This window comes from Sorex fumeus, unplaced genomic scaffold (genome assembly GCF_029834395.1).
Source record: "Sorex fumeus unplaced genomic scaffold, SorFum_2.1 ptg000098l, whole genome shotgun sequence".
Taxonomy (NCBI): Eukaryota; Metazoa; Chordata; class Mammalia; order Eulipotyphla; family Soricidae; genus Sorex; species Sorex fumeus.
In genome coordinates this window covers 25619407-25635217 of record NW_026606155.1, presented here as the reverse complement: position 1 = coordinate 25635217, position 15811 = coordinate 25619407, and the positions used below count along the sequence as shown (strand labels likewise).

The 15811-nt window shown below is 49.7% G+C and overlaps 1 protein-coding gene across 3 annotated transcripts in view; it reads left to right on the top strand.

The window, feature by feature from the left end:
* SMOC1 (SPARC related modular calcium binding 1) overlaps nt 1–15811 on the top strand; it is a 151874-nt gene that overhangs the window by 118256 nt on the left and 17807 nt on the right. For all 3 annotated transcript variants that reach the window (XM_056133681.1, XM_056133680.1, XM_056133679.1), the window contains exon 8: nt 15060–15252. In XM_056133681.1, the coding sequence (XP_055989656.1) occupies nt 15060–15252 (193 nt within the window). The remainder of the gene's footprint in view (nt 1–15059; nt 15253–15811) is intronic.

The following is a 15811-nucleotide window of genomic DNA, read 5'->3' as shown; positions in this document are numbered from 1 at the left end:
TTTGGCAGCTGAGATGTGGCAGTTAAATCCTGGGCACAACTCCTAAGTAATGGGGTCAGAGAGTGCTCAAGCTTGGGAGTCTTGTTGAGCTATTTTTTTTCTTTTGGGTGGTGAGCAGAAGTGTGGGGAAGTGTTTGGTCCTTACCCACTGATGCCCATGGGCTAGTCTTTGCTCTGTTCTCAGGACTGACTCCTGGTGGTCATTGGGAGACTGTACGTAATGCTCGAGATTGAACTGGGTTCAGCTGCGAGCAAAGCAGTGCCTTAGCCCCTGTGCTGTCTCTCTGCCCTGAATTAAATTTTCTGTGTGTGTCCAATGGCAATGTCAAGTCAGCTGGTGATGTTTACTGTCTCCTGTGTTCTTGTGCTCTCCATTCCTACTTCCGCTCTCTAGATTCCAAATGGATGAGTAGGATCTCAGTGAGAAGTGGTCTCTAGAGAGGTACAACTACTTCCTTTTGGGTATGGGAGGATGAGGGTATGACCTGGTCACCTGGCTACTTTTTATTGTTTAACCCCTGTTATGCCTATAAGGTATGACTGTAAAGTTTGTGTATAGGCAGGATAACTGGAAAAGGAGACTGACACCAGTGTTATAGATCAGAAATGGATACCTATGGGACTTTCTAACAAAATTGGGAGACTTTCTCCATCTGAATCAGAGTTCATACTCTCTGAGAATCATTCCATCTTATTATTTATTTTTTTGTTTTGTTTTGTGTTGGGGCCACACCAGGCAATGTTCAGGGATTACTCCTGGATCTGCACTCCAGAATTACTCCTGGCAGTGCTTGGGGGACCAAATGGGATACTGGGGATTGAACCAGCGTCAGCTGCATGCAAGGGCAAGGCAAGTGCCTTTCTGCTACACTATTGCTCAGGCTCCCACCTCCCCTAGATTCTCCATCTTTTGCTAGAATTGTGCATAAAATATCAGATGCCACAAAGGCATGTCTGACCAGCTGCCTAGTTTTGCAAATAAAATTGTATTGGGCAACAGCTATACCCACTTTAAAAATATATATGTTCTGTGACTATTTTTTGCTTCATGGTAGAGTTGAACAATGGTAAGCAAGATGGTCTGGCCTTCCTTGCAAAACCTAAAGCATTGACTGGAAAATATTTTCTGGCTCTGGGTGGAGAGGACGGCAAGGGGTGCATTTTGGGGTATGTTTGGTAGGAGTCTCTTTCTCAGGTGTGTTGGGCCTCTCTCATGGGCCAGGTGGAAGTAGAAGGCATGTCTCAAGAGAAAGGACCTGATAGCCCGGGAGTTCTATTGAGATTCCACAGGCATCGGCAATGGTCCTGGTGTTGCTGTCATAGGAGGACCACAAAGGAAGCCTCCAGAGACTTTTCTCTCATAGGCAGGAAGGTCAGGAAGCTTTTGCAGCTAGAAGAATTAAGTCAATTGAAAGCACTTGGATGGGCTTTGGTTAGCAGGCAGCCTACAGCCCTGTCTTGCTACAAAGAGCCAAGTCGCGTTCTATGAGTCTTGATTCCCATCTGTGCAGAGCACAAGTATTAGTGATTTGCAGAACTTTCCTGAAGATTTGGCACTCGGATTTCGGTCAACAGCACATAATAGATCTCTATAAATGATTTAGAAAAACAGAGTCACTTTTGATGGCCTGTCTCTCTGCAGTGTTTTCACCACTTTGCCACTGGGGCCTCTGGTGTGCTGAGCAGTCATCTGAACTTGGAGGATAACTTGTGGCTGACTTCTGTGTGTCCTGAAGCCCCCAGGGCCACCCCCCCTGGAGATGTTTCCCATTAGTATCTGAGGAAAGATTCAGGGTTAAGGGGCATGTGAGTCTTTATCTCTGGGAGCTTTTCCGTGGCACCCTGAGAAGCAGTCTGGGTGAGAAATCGTCTTCAGAGGCAAAAAGGCCATCCCCATTTCTTTTACACCCCAAACACCCTTCTTTCACACTCAGACCCTGTGACGCCAGGTTTGTTTTCTGGCCTGGGGACTGTTGATGTTGGAAGGGTTCCACTGGGCAGCTGAGGTTTTGCAATAACATGACACACGCCCACAGACGTGTCCCATCTCCCTCTCTCTCCTGGAGGATTTGCTCCTTGTCTGAGGCACAGTCACGTGTTGACCCTGACCCGTGTTGCCTTCTGGGTGCTTAGCTGTTCCCAGCTGGGCAGTTTTCGATCTCAGTGCTCATGGTTCTACCCTGGTGTCAGCAGGATGTCTTCCTTCATGCAGGGAGCCTGCGTGCTCAGGGGCCAGCTCAGGTCCCTTCTGTTGCACAAGCTGCCATCCCATTTTTAACCAGGACTTCCGGCTGAGTTCTTTGTATTAGGGGCTGGCTACCAAGGAGGATTTTGAGATAATAGGAATTTAAAAAAATATTGTTTAAACACTGAAGGGGGCTGGAGAGATAATATAGTGGATAAGGCACTTACCTGGCAAGTGGCTGTTCTGGGTTCAATCCCCAATGCCACATGTGCTAAGACTGATTCCTGAGCTGTGAGTGGTTCAAAAACCCAAAGGAAAACAAAAATCTATATTATATAGAGGAGTATGATGATGAAAGAAATGGAAAAAATATGATTCCTCTCAAATCTTCATCCTCATTGCTTCTGATTTTCTATATGCAGATATTACACATAAAGACTTAATACCACAGCTGTAGGGGCACAGGAGCTGGTTAGATGTTGGGGGCACATGTGAATCTGAGTTCAAATCTTGGTCCCGCAGAAACCTCAAGCGTCACAGGGTGTTCACTTGGAGACCTCCAACATCACCAGTCCTCAGCCCTGGTCTGACCCTCCTGACCATTCTGACTCTCACAAGGAGGGACCTCAGGGCCCCGAGCACTGCTCTCCAGAACAGTCCCTCCCCCACAGCACCCGACAGCTGTGATTTATGTTGCCCCCCCCCCCCCCCCCCGCCCCGCGCATGATGAAATTCTGTGCTTTCTGCTCTGGGAAAACGCTCTCTCAGGAATGTGCTGGCGGAACTTGGCTGTGCTGTCTGTGCAGCCGAGCTCTGCGGGGACAAGGGACCCTTCCCCACTGTCCAGCAGGGTTCTCTCCTGCAGTGTCAAGGGTCACCCAGTCTCCTTCCTTGCCTTTCTCTTTCCTTTTGGCATTTTTGCTGTGTAACTGTGTAACTTATTTTTCTGATCTGGCTTCAGGCTTCTAGAACCTGGCCCAGTGGCAAGAGGCCTTCCTTTTTCCTGGATCCTTGCTCCCATGGTGACTCTGGCCCCAGAGACTGAGGCCTTGGGAAGGCCACATGTAGAGATGCACTGCTGATGCGAGATGCCCTGGAAACCAGCCCCAACCCTCCTTGTTACCCTCACAGCATCCAAGGACCAGACACTGTAGGCAGCACCCTGACCTTCCCTGCATGACCTGATCCTTCCCTGGCTTTGAGCCCCTCCTTCCCAAGAAGGGTCCTGCCAGAGAGCTGCTTCCATGGACATTTGGAGGGGGGTGGTCACTGAGGCAACCGCACCCCCTGGCTGGATCTCTACCCCCACACCAGCGCTCTGGGTCTGCCCAGAAACCACAGCTGATGTAATGACCTGAGGCCTGGAAAAATAAACATCTCTCGGGGAAAGCAGCGGTAGCCGTTGTACGCAAATACCTCACAAGCCACCTGGAGCCCCGTGCATGACGTGATTTGAAGGAAGAATGAGTAATCCACTAACGTTAGCAGCCCGACGGGTCTGGACTTGTGTGCATTTAAAATATCTATATAAAAATAAGCTCTGGGTGTTTGTTCTATAACTGGCCTTCTGGAAGTCTGCCCATCTGTCTTAGGCAGGTGTCTTGGTCCATCGTGGTGAGTAGGAAGGATAAGAGGCAGGCATGGGGTCTTCACTGAGACCCATGTTCAAGTGTTCTAAGTTTTCCCTTTGCATCAACACCTAGAAAGATTGGCCTCATCTCCACTTTCACCCTGAATGTTTTCCCCTGAGCTTTGTGCATTGCCTGGCCCCTGCCTTTCACAACGTCCCCTCAGCACATTGAGGAGTCAGGCAGGATGATGGGATCCAGCATCTAGGACTTTGCTCGACCAAGCCAAAGTTTTGTTTCTGCAGTTAAATTTCTGTACTGTTTGGTCACAGAAGCACGTATTTCAAGTTTCTTTTTGGCCCTGAATGCTGCAATGGGAATCAAAGGGGCTGCCGAGGTTTGGTGATTGGTTTCTTCTGGTTTGCTCAAAGATAGGTATGAAACCTGCTTTGAACTGCTTGCTGTGTTTTTTTGTAAAGTGACTTTGCAGGTAGACAGGGTATATGTATCTTACACATAGGCACACACATGCGCAAACACACACACACACACACACACACACACACACCATTAGTGTTTGGAAGTAAAGTTAGTTGTTGATTTTGGCTATTTAAAACCCGTCTCTTCCCTCTGCTCCCTTGGCTTATGCCCCCTCCCTCCTCTTTGCCTGGCTTTTGTCTTTTAATGCCAGAGCTCATCTCGTACAGACAACCCAAGTGACCAAGAAAACCAGAGTCAATGATTGCCACTGCTCAGCCCCTGCCATTGCAGAAACACTGAAGTATGTGGGAGTCATCATGTTCCTTTGACGGGCAGAAGACCTAAGTCTTTGCTCAAATCCCAGTTGATGTGAATCAGTGATGGTTTGGGACTCATTTCTCCAAGTTTTCTGGGGCCAGTCCTGTCCTGGAGCCATAGCCTCTGGAATGTGTGTCTTGTTCTCCTCCATGCCCTAAGAAGTGAGTTTCTGTCTGTGGAGGAGGGTATGGGGGGAGGGAGGGCACCGGGCATGGCCGTTTAGGATTCAGACAGGCAGATTCATCTGTGACTTCTTCCTCCCCTGTGACATTTTTCCTAGCAACATGCCCAGTATCTGTACCCACTGCAGATACTCCTGAGTTGCTATGCTGAGATGTGGTGTGCAAAAATGCTTGAAGGGCCTGGCTAGGCTCTTCCAGGAGGCTTCTGAGCAACAACAGGTGTATCTACAGGCCTGACTGTGGAGGGGGTTTGAAGTACAAGAAAGATCTTGGGAGTCCCAACACCTGCCCTCACTCAGGTCTTCCCAATTCACTTCTCCTTGACCAAGGAGACTGGGTATGAACTGGCCCCTGAACCATCCATGAGCAAGCAACACACCACCTTTCAGGGTACAAAACAGTGGGCGTGGAAAGGGCCTGTGGACCATCTACTATCACCACTTTATTTTATTTATTCATTTATTTATTTTGGGATGGGCTGGAGCGATAGCACAGTGGGTAGGGCATTTGCCTTGCACACGGCCGATCTGAGTTTGATTCCTCTGCCCTTCTCAGAGAGCCCGGCAAGCTACTGAGAATATCTCGCCTGCACAGCAAAGCCTGGCAAGCTACCTGTGATGTATTCGATATGCCAAAAACAGTAACAACAAGTTCTCACAATTTGTTGTGAGACGTAACTAGTGCCCACTCAAGCCAGTCAATGAACAACAGGAGGACAGTGCTACAGTGCTACAGTGTTTATTTTGGGGTAGGGGAAGTGCTACAAAGCCATGTTCAGTTAACCTGGGGTCACTCCCAGTGATGCCCTGACAGCTGGGCCAGATGTTTCAACACTGAGGCAATGCTGCTCAGGCCCAGCAGTGTTTGGGAGCGATCTGGGTCACTCCTGGTAGTGCTGTTGGGTGACGCAGTGCCGGGGATCATACTCAGGCTCTGTGTGTGCGCAGAGACACTCCAGCACTCTGAGCTTTCTTTCCAGTCTTGCTTAATGTTGAATGATATGATGGAACCCAAAGTAGTTAAGATCTCGTGCCCATCAACGATTATTCTGTGCCAAGGTATCTGCTTGGTGCTAAAAGCTCAGGAGATAAGCACTTAAGGAAGGAACTGGTTCTGGGCCTCAGTGGGTCCCAGGGAGGATGCTGGGGGGTAGCCCACCCCAGCGGGAAGGAAGGGCCTGTTTCAGTGTGCGGAATTGCTAGTGTGGGGATCGCAGATAGCAGACAGACCCTTAGTTGTATTATTTGCTTTAGTTTCCCTCCGTGTCACCACTAGACCTGCTGTCATACTGCTTCTACCACTCCATCCGTGGCCAGATCCTTCCAGCCATTGGGGAGATAGCAATGAACAGGCCTGGGTCTAGAAGACCCAGTCACGTTTTCCGGAGCTACTACTCTCTCTTAGAGATGCTCAGAATTATAGCAGCCACCATGTACCCAGTGCCCAGGCCACCGGGCTCCAAGCTCTCCAGGTTCTGCTGCCTTTAAGGCTTCAGGGGTCACAGGGCCCATTGCTGGACTCCTCCAACAGGCTGGCTTGGGCACTGGTCTTGCATTATAGTTGGCCAAGGTTGGGTCCCACTCCTCCTGCCCACCCCTCCTCTGTCCCTCTGGTGCCCCCTTCATTCTCACTGAGTCTAGGAGTTAGTTTCGTCATGTTTTCCAGTTCATAAGTTCCCACATAAACTATCCAGGAATTCTCTTTTGCTTATTAATTTACTTAGTCTAATTCCCTCAAAGTTTTCTATTTTGTCCCAAAAGGCACAATTCTGTCTGTTAGGGCAGAGCTGTGTCTCAGTATTAGACCATCGCCTCTTAATCTGCTGATTTGTTGATAGGTATTTAGACAGAGTCTATTTTGGACTTATAAATAAGTTACCATAAGCACAAGAGTTCAAGCAGCCTTTGAAATTAATATTTTCATATCCTTGGGCCTAGGGGTAGTAATGCTAGATCATGTACAATTTAAACATTTTTCAAGAAATTTCCATACTGTTTTCCATAGAGTCCTAATTTACATTCCCAGCAACAGAGTACTAGAGTTCCATTTTTTCCACATCGTCACCAACACTTGTCATTTCCAGTTTTTTCCTTTCTTTTTTTTTTTCGGGTTACTCCTGGCGGTAGTTGGGGGACCATATGGGTTGCTAGGGATTGAATCCGGCTTGGCCACATGCAAGGAAAACATGATACCTGCTGTACTATCGCTCTGGCCCCACTAATTTTTTTCTTTTTGTATTTTGGGTCACACCAACTATGCTTAGAGCCTACTTCTGGCTTTGTGCTCAGAAATCACTCCTGGCAGGGTTCAGGGATTCACCCTGGGTCTGCTAGATGTGAGGCAAGTGCCCTACACATTCTACTGTCTTTCTGGCTTCCTCCAATCTTTTTGTAATAGGCTCTTCTCATGGGTGTTTGAGTTTGCATCTCCTTAATAACAAGTGGTGTTGAACACCTGTCCTTGTGTCTGTGGGCACTCTGTAGGTCCTCTTAGAGAAGTATCAAAAGCCCTTACTCTTGACCATTATGCTACACTGCCTCTATTCCAACCACTGTTGACATTTATGAAACAGTTCTAGAACTTCCTGCACTTCTGGGTCCTCAGTGGAGTGAAGGAGCAGGAGCCGGCTTTTGCTCTGGCTTGCACCCTGACCAAGGGAGCCTGGGTTTCCCCACACCTTCCTATCCACCTGCCCTGGACCCTATGCTGCCTTGTGGCCCTGACTTCTCTCTGCACGTGACGATGGCATTCCCTGGGCTCTTCTCCACTCTCCCTTCTCTGGGCTGCAGAGATCTCTTCTTGAGGCCAGTTAGGCCATCAGAAGGACTTAATGTCATGGCCTCCATGTCACAGCCACACCCCCTTTGCGGGATACAACTGAGTGATGAGATTCCCCATGCTCATTCTCTGAGCTGTCTACACAGTGAGGAAAGGGGTGCTAGGGTCTGAGGAGACAGGGAGACCCACATGAGCGGAAGGGGTGACTGTTGAATGTGAACCTTCAGTTTCTCGTCTCTCCAGCCCCACTACCCCAGCTCTGTACAAGTTCTAGGGCTAACTTTACTTTTTGGCTTCCCCCCGCCCCCATGTTTTTGTTGTTATTTTGTTTTGGGGCCATACCCAGAGTTGCTCAGGGATCACTCTTGGTGTAGCTTGGGGGACCATATGGGATCCAGAGATTGAACCCAGGTCAGTTGCGTGCAGGGCATGGACCCTACCCGCTGTACTATCACTCAGCCCCTGACTTGGCTCTTTAGGCTGTGGCTATTTCTTGCCTGTCATGCCCTCTCCCCTGAACCTCCTTTCCTAGACTCATTGTTTGCCCTCTTTTCCTGAGGCGTCCCTGAGCCATGATTGTAGGGATTTCCTTCTTTAGGAGTCTTCGGGTGACTGTGAGATTCCGGTGATACCAAGGGCCAGCTCAGTGCCTGCTGAATGACTCACGGTGGAAGGGCAGAAACATCGCTGCACAGGGGGCTTGTAAAAATGGTTCTCTGGGGTTTCTGGGCCCATTTTGTGAAGAAGTGCAGAGCACAAGTGAGAAAAAGAACCTCTTCAGAGTTGGCCTGAAACTGTTGGTGTTGATAACCTTGTGGCTAAATAAACCTAAAGGGCCTGCTTGGCAAGGTATCATAAATCACTCCCAAAGACACCAGCATCATCCCTCCCGGTTACCCTTCTGCATCTGGGAAGTTAGCACCTCCCTGACCCTTTGTGGGTTCTTGCAGTCCTTCCCCCACAGCATGTACTCACACGTACACACACACAACACACACACACACACACACACACACACACACACTTTCATGCACTCAAGCATGTGCTCACATACACTCAGATGCACATACGTATTCATACACACATTCATACAGTGCTCTCACACACCATACCATGTACACATGTACACACAGTTGTACACATGCTCTCACACACATACACATGCTCACACACATACACATGCTCACACACATACTTGTGGGGACACACATTCACATGCTCATACACCCACATAAACAGACATAAACTTATATACTCATACACATCCGCTTACATATACAAAAACCCATATACCTCCACACACAGACACACAGGCACCCACAGAGACCCAGAGAACACCAGAGCAGGAACCACATGATTTCTTATGCCTCTGGAATTTCATGTTATTTCAGAGAGGTTTTATTTAAGCACGCAGCTTGTTATTTTGGGTTATCATTCAGCATTTCATTCATTGTTGATAAGAGGCTGGGTGGGTGTGAGCTGTTTGAAGGGGGTTCAGGGTCATTGCAGGCGACATGATGCTAGTGTTCTCCTTAATATTCTTGGCCTGCTGGGACAATTCCTTTTATAAGGAAACACAAATAAGCTGCTCTGATTTCCCAGGCAAAGAACCTTTTACTGATTACCCCCCCACACACAAATAAAATCCAGTGCATGAGCATCCAAGGTCTGAGTGTAGCTTTGCCCAGGCTGAGTCGAAGGACATGCCACCCTTCTCCGGCTCCCGGCTCATATGCCATGGTTCGGTGTTTACTCAACGTTGTATGCGAGTGCTGAGAGAACAGTGCTGTGCCTGAACATGGAGCAGCAGAGATTCAAGCAGTAGGGGTGGTACTGGGGCTAAGTCCTTGTATGCACCCTGAAACCAAGCTGTCGGGCTCTCCTGTGGAGCCAGAGCAGGGCTGGTGAGGAGCAGGAACCTTCAGCAGAGTTGGCCCTCAAGCATTCCCAGTCTTGTCTGTCCAGGAACTGGGGCCCAGGGCCCCCCCAAGGCAGCTCCCCAGCCTGGACTCAGTGCAGGGAGACTCTCTTGGAGGGGCCTGCAGCGAGTGCAGACAGCAGACTCATTCTTATGGTGTGTCCTTGCCCTCTCATGGGACCAGAACAGAGCACTGCAAAGGTAGTATGAGAACCTGTGTCCCTACGGCTCCCTGTGAGCCTCCACCTGGAGCGACTCAGGCTCCTGTGCTCTTCATACAATGTTCTCAGCCCTGTCAGACTCACGGTCTCTGCAGGACAGGCCGCTGTGAGTCAGGGCTGTCTACAGGAGGAGCGCTGCTGGGTGCCAGGAAGGACGCCTTAGTCCGTACAGGGCCTCCCAGAACCCCACTCCACAGCCCGAGACACTCCCCGGCTTCCTGGTAAATGGGCTTTCCCCTCGCTCTCACTTTCCATAGGGACCTTGTGGTGGTGGTTGTCTGTGACAGCATGGCTAAGCTCTGATACCTAGTTTGATCAGACACAGGTTCAGGTGCAGCAGGCAAGGCACCCTTCTCATGGGATCACCGGTTGCCTTCAGAGGATGTGAAGTAAAGCAGATGACCTTCTGCTGGTGGGTGGGTGGATCTATCAAATCAGCTGAAGGCCTAACAAGTCAAAACTGAGATTTTTTTTTCCCCCGAAGAAAGAATTCTGCCTCAAGATTGTAACAGGGAAACCCTGCCAAAATCTCTATCCCGCCCGCCTGACCTGTTGGTTTTGGATTTGAGACTGGGCTATCTCTCTTGCTTGAATTTCTCATCTGCCTGTATATGCTCCAAATTTCAGGTTCACCAGTCTTCCCCTCCAACTGTGTGTGAGCCATCTCCTTAAAATAATTTTCTCTTTCTATGTATGTCTCTCTGTGTCTGTTTGTCTGTCTGCCTGTCTGCCTGCCTGCCTGCCTATCTGTGTGTGTGTGTGTGTGTGTGTGTGTGTGTGTGTGTGTGTGTGTGTGTGTGGAGTCAGCATGGAGTGGTCTGCACAAGAGCATGAGTGCGGGGACGTGCGAACGGTTTTGTAACAAGCTCCCAGAACAAGTATAAGAAAGCTAGCGATTAGATAACCCGTCAGAGCTGCCTGTGGCGGGCGAGATGCCAGCTTCAGGGTAAGATGCCAGGGCGGAGGTAGTCTAAGTGGTGGGATGGAGTCAGAGTAGATGCTGGGCTAGTGGCAGGGGAAGATGATGTCCAGGAGACAAGGGCACAGCCACAGAGACGACTGTGGGCAGAGGGCAACGGTGCCTCATCCTGAGTGGACATCCCTGGGGACCCACCCAGCCAGTCTGTGGTTTGGGGCCCTTGCTTCCCAGGGAGGAGGGTTGAACACTACCTCAGAGGCTCGTGATGGGCAGGAGTGAGCCCGTACCTGCAGACTGCCCAGTGCCACACTGGCCTGTGGTCTGCCCTGACCCAGTGCCTGGTTGTTACTGTTACTCTGATGAGTGGGTAGTGGCAGCTGGGTGATACATGTAGGATGTGGGGGTTCCAGATCTGAGAAATAGAAAAAAAGACATGCTGTATGCTGACACCATGGGTGTACAGACGGTGCTGTGTCGGATGGCAAGCTGGGGGTTTTAACCTACCTGGTTTGGAACACAGCAGATTTGGAGTGACTACACAGGGGGCCATCTGGGAGGACTTGATGCTATAACACGAAACACCTTTTGTTTCTTTTCCCCGGAGAGCTCGTGTGACTAGCAGTGGGCCGCCCCTGCCAGCCAGATTGCTTCTGTCCTGCAGTTCCTCACTGAGGTTAGCAAGACCTGTGTGGTTTCAGGAATTCTCTCTGCATTGACAGAACTTGGGATAATTCGTCAATCTCTCCTTAGCTTAGCTTGCTCATTGAAAAAAATGGACATGAAAATTAGAACCTTCCTGGGGCCAGAGTGATAGCACAGTGGGTAGGGCGTTTGCCTTGCACAAGGCCAACCTGGACTCTATCCCTGGCATTCCATATGGTCCCCCAAGCACCGCCAGGAGTAATTCCTGAGTGCAGAGCCAGGAGTAACCCCTGACCATGGCTGGGCATGACCCAAAAAGCAAATAAATAAATAAATAAATAAATAAATTAGTGCCTTCCTCCCTTGGACACTGAGATTCAACAAGGAAAGCCCTTCATGTATTGTCTGACACCATCATTTCACTTCATGAATATTTGCTTTGACTACTATTGGTTTCAGTGGTTTCTCTATGGCTTTGTGGGGGTTGGTGGGGGATTTGCCTTCCTCTGTCGGAAGACAAACTCTCTGCACTCAGCTGCAGTTCCACCTTTTTCTTGGAGGGGTACTTGGCTTGTGTGGGCAGTCATAGAGCAACAAAGAGGCGAATGAATGAAAAAAGTCACAAACCCTGCACTTAGCTTGCTGAACCCCTATCCCGTTGTTCCAAATCACCTCCATCACCTGGATGGGTTTCTTCCCAGAGCTGGCTGGAACTAGTTCAGGGCAACCCTGGAGGACTTGCAGAACTCTCCCCTGGGCACTCGCATTGCAGGTTCCCCCTGGGCTCCGTGCCCAGTGTCAGAAGTTTTCATGCCCCTGAGGTTGTGAAGGCAGAGCTGCGTGGACTCTGGCCTGGGGTGGAAGGGGGAAAGTCTTCCCCGCCTTTTCTGTCTCTCTTCAGTGTGATGATTTATGGCTTCAGCATGTCCACTCGCAGGATCTTAATTTAGAGCCTCTGTTGGAGGTTGCTACATGAGCGTGGTACCCATAAAATGCTGTTTTCCTGTGTGTGCTCCCCTGCCGCCCTCATGGCATGAAATATGAGGTAGGAAAATAAGGCCACTTTACTACAATCGGGGGAGAGTCGACAAACCCTGCTGGAATCCCATGGCGGGTGCCAGGCTCCATCCCAGACATGGGCACATGTCCAAGATCAGGTCTCCAAGACCCATTTCCCCAGGATGCCCTCTGCCCATCATGGATGCAGAGGTTGCACTGACCTCTCTACCCCCTTTACAAGGTGCTCCTGGTGGTGGTTATCAGAATCCCTGGGCCAGGGCCTCTCAAAATTGCTTTCAGTGACCATTCCTCTGACTAAAGAGATTTTGCTTAGCTTTGCTATGTCTGAGTGATAAAGCAATCATCATGAGTTTTGCATATTCTAAATTCAAAATTATATTTTATAATGAGCATGTTAAACTGCCTGCCTCTTGGTGCTCAGTGATTTCTGTGCCTCTCCGGAAGTATTCCTGTTCCTGTACAATGAAGGTACCGAGGCAATTACTTTTCAGCCTTTTTTCTAAGACACAGACTGAAAATCACTTCCAGCAGTACTCTGACTCCTCAGCAGTGCTGAGCTGCTGCATTTCTCTGTGTGCACCTACGGTTGGTGGAAACAGCTGTACCGTACATACAGGTATCACCCACAGCCATTATTTCTAAGGGATTGGCTCTTCTAAAGTAGCATTGAGTTTATTTTTTTTTATCATTTGTACAGTTATTCAAGGACACTGAGAATCTCTTAATTCGTGCTTCCACCAAAACATTGTCTTTAAGAATGAGATTTTAGGGCTGGAGCAATAGCACAGCGGGTAGGGCGTTTGCCTTGCACGCAGCCGACCTGAGTTCGATTCCCAGCATCCCATATGGTCCCCTGAGCACCGCCAGGAGTAACTCCTGAGTGCAGAGCCAGGAATAACCCCTGTGCATAGCCGGGTGTGACCCAAAAAGCAAAAAAAAAAGAATGAGATTTTAGGGGGGCTGGAGAGATAGTACAGTGGGTAAATAGCTTGCCTTGCATTTGGCTGACCTGGGCTTGATTCACAGTACCCTTTGTGATCCCCCTGAATACAGCCTGAAGTGACCCCTGAGCACAGAGCCATGTATAAGCCCTGAGCACAGCAGGTGTGACTGCCACCTCCACAACCCGAACCTACCCAAACCAAGCAAAACAAAATGAATGTTCAGTAACAGAACGTTTGGTGGGTTTTTGAGGAAATTTGTGGGCTGTCTAAGACTGTATTCCTATTATCCTCTTCAAGAGGAAAACTGTAGGGTAATGTTCATGGGGGGAAAATATTATTAAAGTAAATAGATACCTAGATACTTCAGTAGAATTTTTAAAAAGTATAGTGTCATCCCTTTACTATTTTTTTTGGAAAGGTAGGTGTGACTATGGATTTACATCTGTGTCTGTGCATAAGAAAGTGTCTTGCAGCCAGAGAGGTGGTGTGGGGTTGGGATCTGGGTGAGACACTTGACACTTGTCTTGCACAAGCCAACCTTGATTTGATCCCCAGCACCCTATGTAATCCCCTCATTGCTGCTCGGAGAGATTCCTGAACACAGAACCCGGAGTAAGCCCTGAGCCCGGCCAGGTGTGGCCTTTACAAAAGGTAAATAACATTATAGAATACGTGTCATAGGAAAAGAGTGTTTAACTTTAGTGCGATTACATAGTTTTCAATTTGTTCCCTTATAAGAAATCCAATGCTGGAGCTGGAGTGATAGTACAGCAGGTAGGGCGTTTTCCTTGCACGAGGCCAACCGGGGTTTGATTCTCAGCATCCCATATAATTCCCCCGAGTACTGCCAGGAGTAATTCCTGAGTGCAAAGCCAGGAGTAACTTCTATGCATTTCCAGGTGTTACCCAAAAAAAGCAAAAAAAAATTTTTTTAAAAAGAAAAGAAATACATTGCTATTTATTTTTAGTAATTTTAAGACAAAACAAAGCAGGTCTGGAGTGATATGGTTCAGGCTAGGTCCAATCCCATAATGTCCCCTGAGTTCCACCAGGGGTGATCCCTGACTGCAGAGCCAGATAGGTAAGCCGTGAGCACCAACAGATTTGCACACCCCCCTCCCAACAACAACAAAACCCCAAACAAAACAAAACCAACCATAGCACAATAATGCAAGAAAGGAAAATCAGGCAAGTTGAGGGCTTGGCAGGGTAGAATTTTCAGGCAACTTTTCAGGCCCCTACAGGTGGGCCTGGGGCCCCTGAGCTGGGGCCTGGCAAAAGGCACCCCAGAATACCGCAGCCCGAGCCTCGCTCTGGGGAAAGCAATTCTGGCTGTTTAGACAGATGCACATTTTTCCAGAGGCCACTGGGTGCAGACACCTTCCTGCCCTGCCAGTTTTCTCTCCTGCCGGCTGCCAGCTGCGGACTGGACCTGCGGGCCTGGGGGCAGGCGGGAACGAGCAGGTTATGCCTTGTTTCAGCTCCTCTCTCGGCTGTGAGCTTCGCTCCTCGTGGCTGGCAGCCAGGGGCTCTGTCCTGCTGTGTCTGGACTTGGGAGAATGGTCACTCACCCACACATTCCTGTGTCAGCTCGGCAGCTCGCAGGACACTCAGGCCTGTGCACTGAGGCCCACAGACAGTGATCAACAGAGCCTACTAGGGAAAAAAAAACAGTTGCAAACACCCACAAACCTGGGTCCCAGACCCATTAGTTGCCTGCCGTAGAACCTTCTGGATTCTGAGCGCCGGTGTGCACCGGTGGGCAGCAGAGGATGCTATTTGGAGGCACCAAACAAACCCTCACTTCCAGGGGTCCAGGCTGGGCACCCCCCGCCCCCACAGGAGCCACGATGAGGAAGCTCACCAGGGCCATCTCTCTTGCAGAGAAAGTCTACTCATGCGACCAGGAGCGGCAGAGTGCCCTGGAAGAGGCCCGGCAGAACCCTCGCGAGGGCATTGTTATTCCTGAGTGTGCCCCTGGGGGACTCTATAAACCAGTCCAGTGCCACCAGTCCACCGGCTACTGCTGGTGTGTGCTGGTAGATACAGGGCGCCCGCTGCCCGGGACCTCCACACGGTAAGATCCCCATCTCTTCCCACAACCTTGCCCCCAAATCAAGCAGAGCACTTTGCAGTGAGGCTGACCCTGCCTGTTTCCTGTCCACTCTGCCTGGGACAGTGTGAGTGAGGACTGAGCAGGACAGTGGACCCTGTGCGTGCAACAAAGCCCCTGCTGGTCCCACTTGGGCGACCCTGGGAAATGAGGTGGCTACACTGCACCCCAACTCTCCTGTAAGACAGCCGTTGCCCTGCTCCACATTTCTATGACTCCCAAACATCCTGGAGCCAACAATCGCTGACCTCATCCTGATCTCTTGATTTGAGGGACGTGGCAAAACACAAATGCCTGGTAGTGGTGGGCAGCGGCAGAGACATAGCTTGGCAGGAGGCACACTTGCCTTGCATGTGTCCAATCTGGGTTTGATTCCCCGGCCGCCCATATGGTCGCCCCAAGCACCCACAGAAGTGATTCCTGAACGCAGAGCCAAGAGTAAGCCCCCAGGTGTTGCCCCCAAGCAAAACCAAAAATGAAAAAAAAAAAATAAAGTGACATGACTGAGCATGTGTCAGTGGAA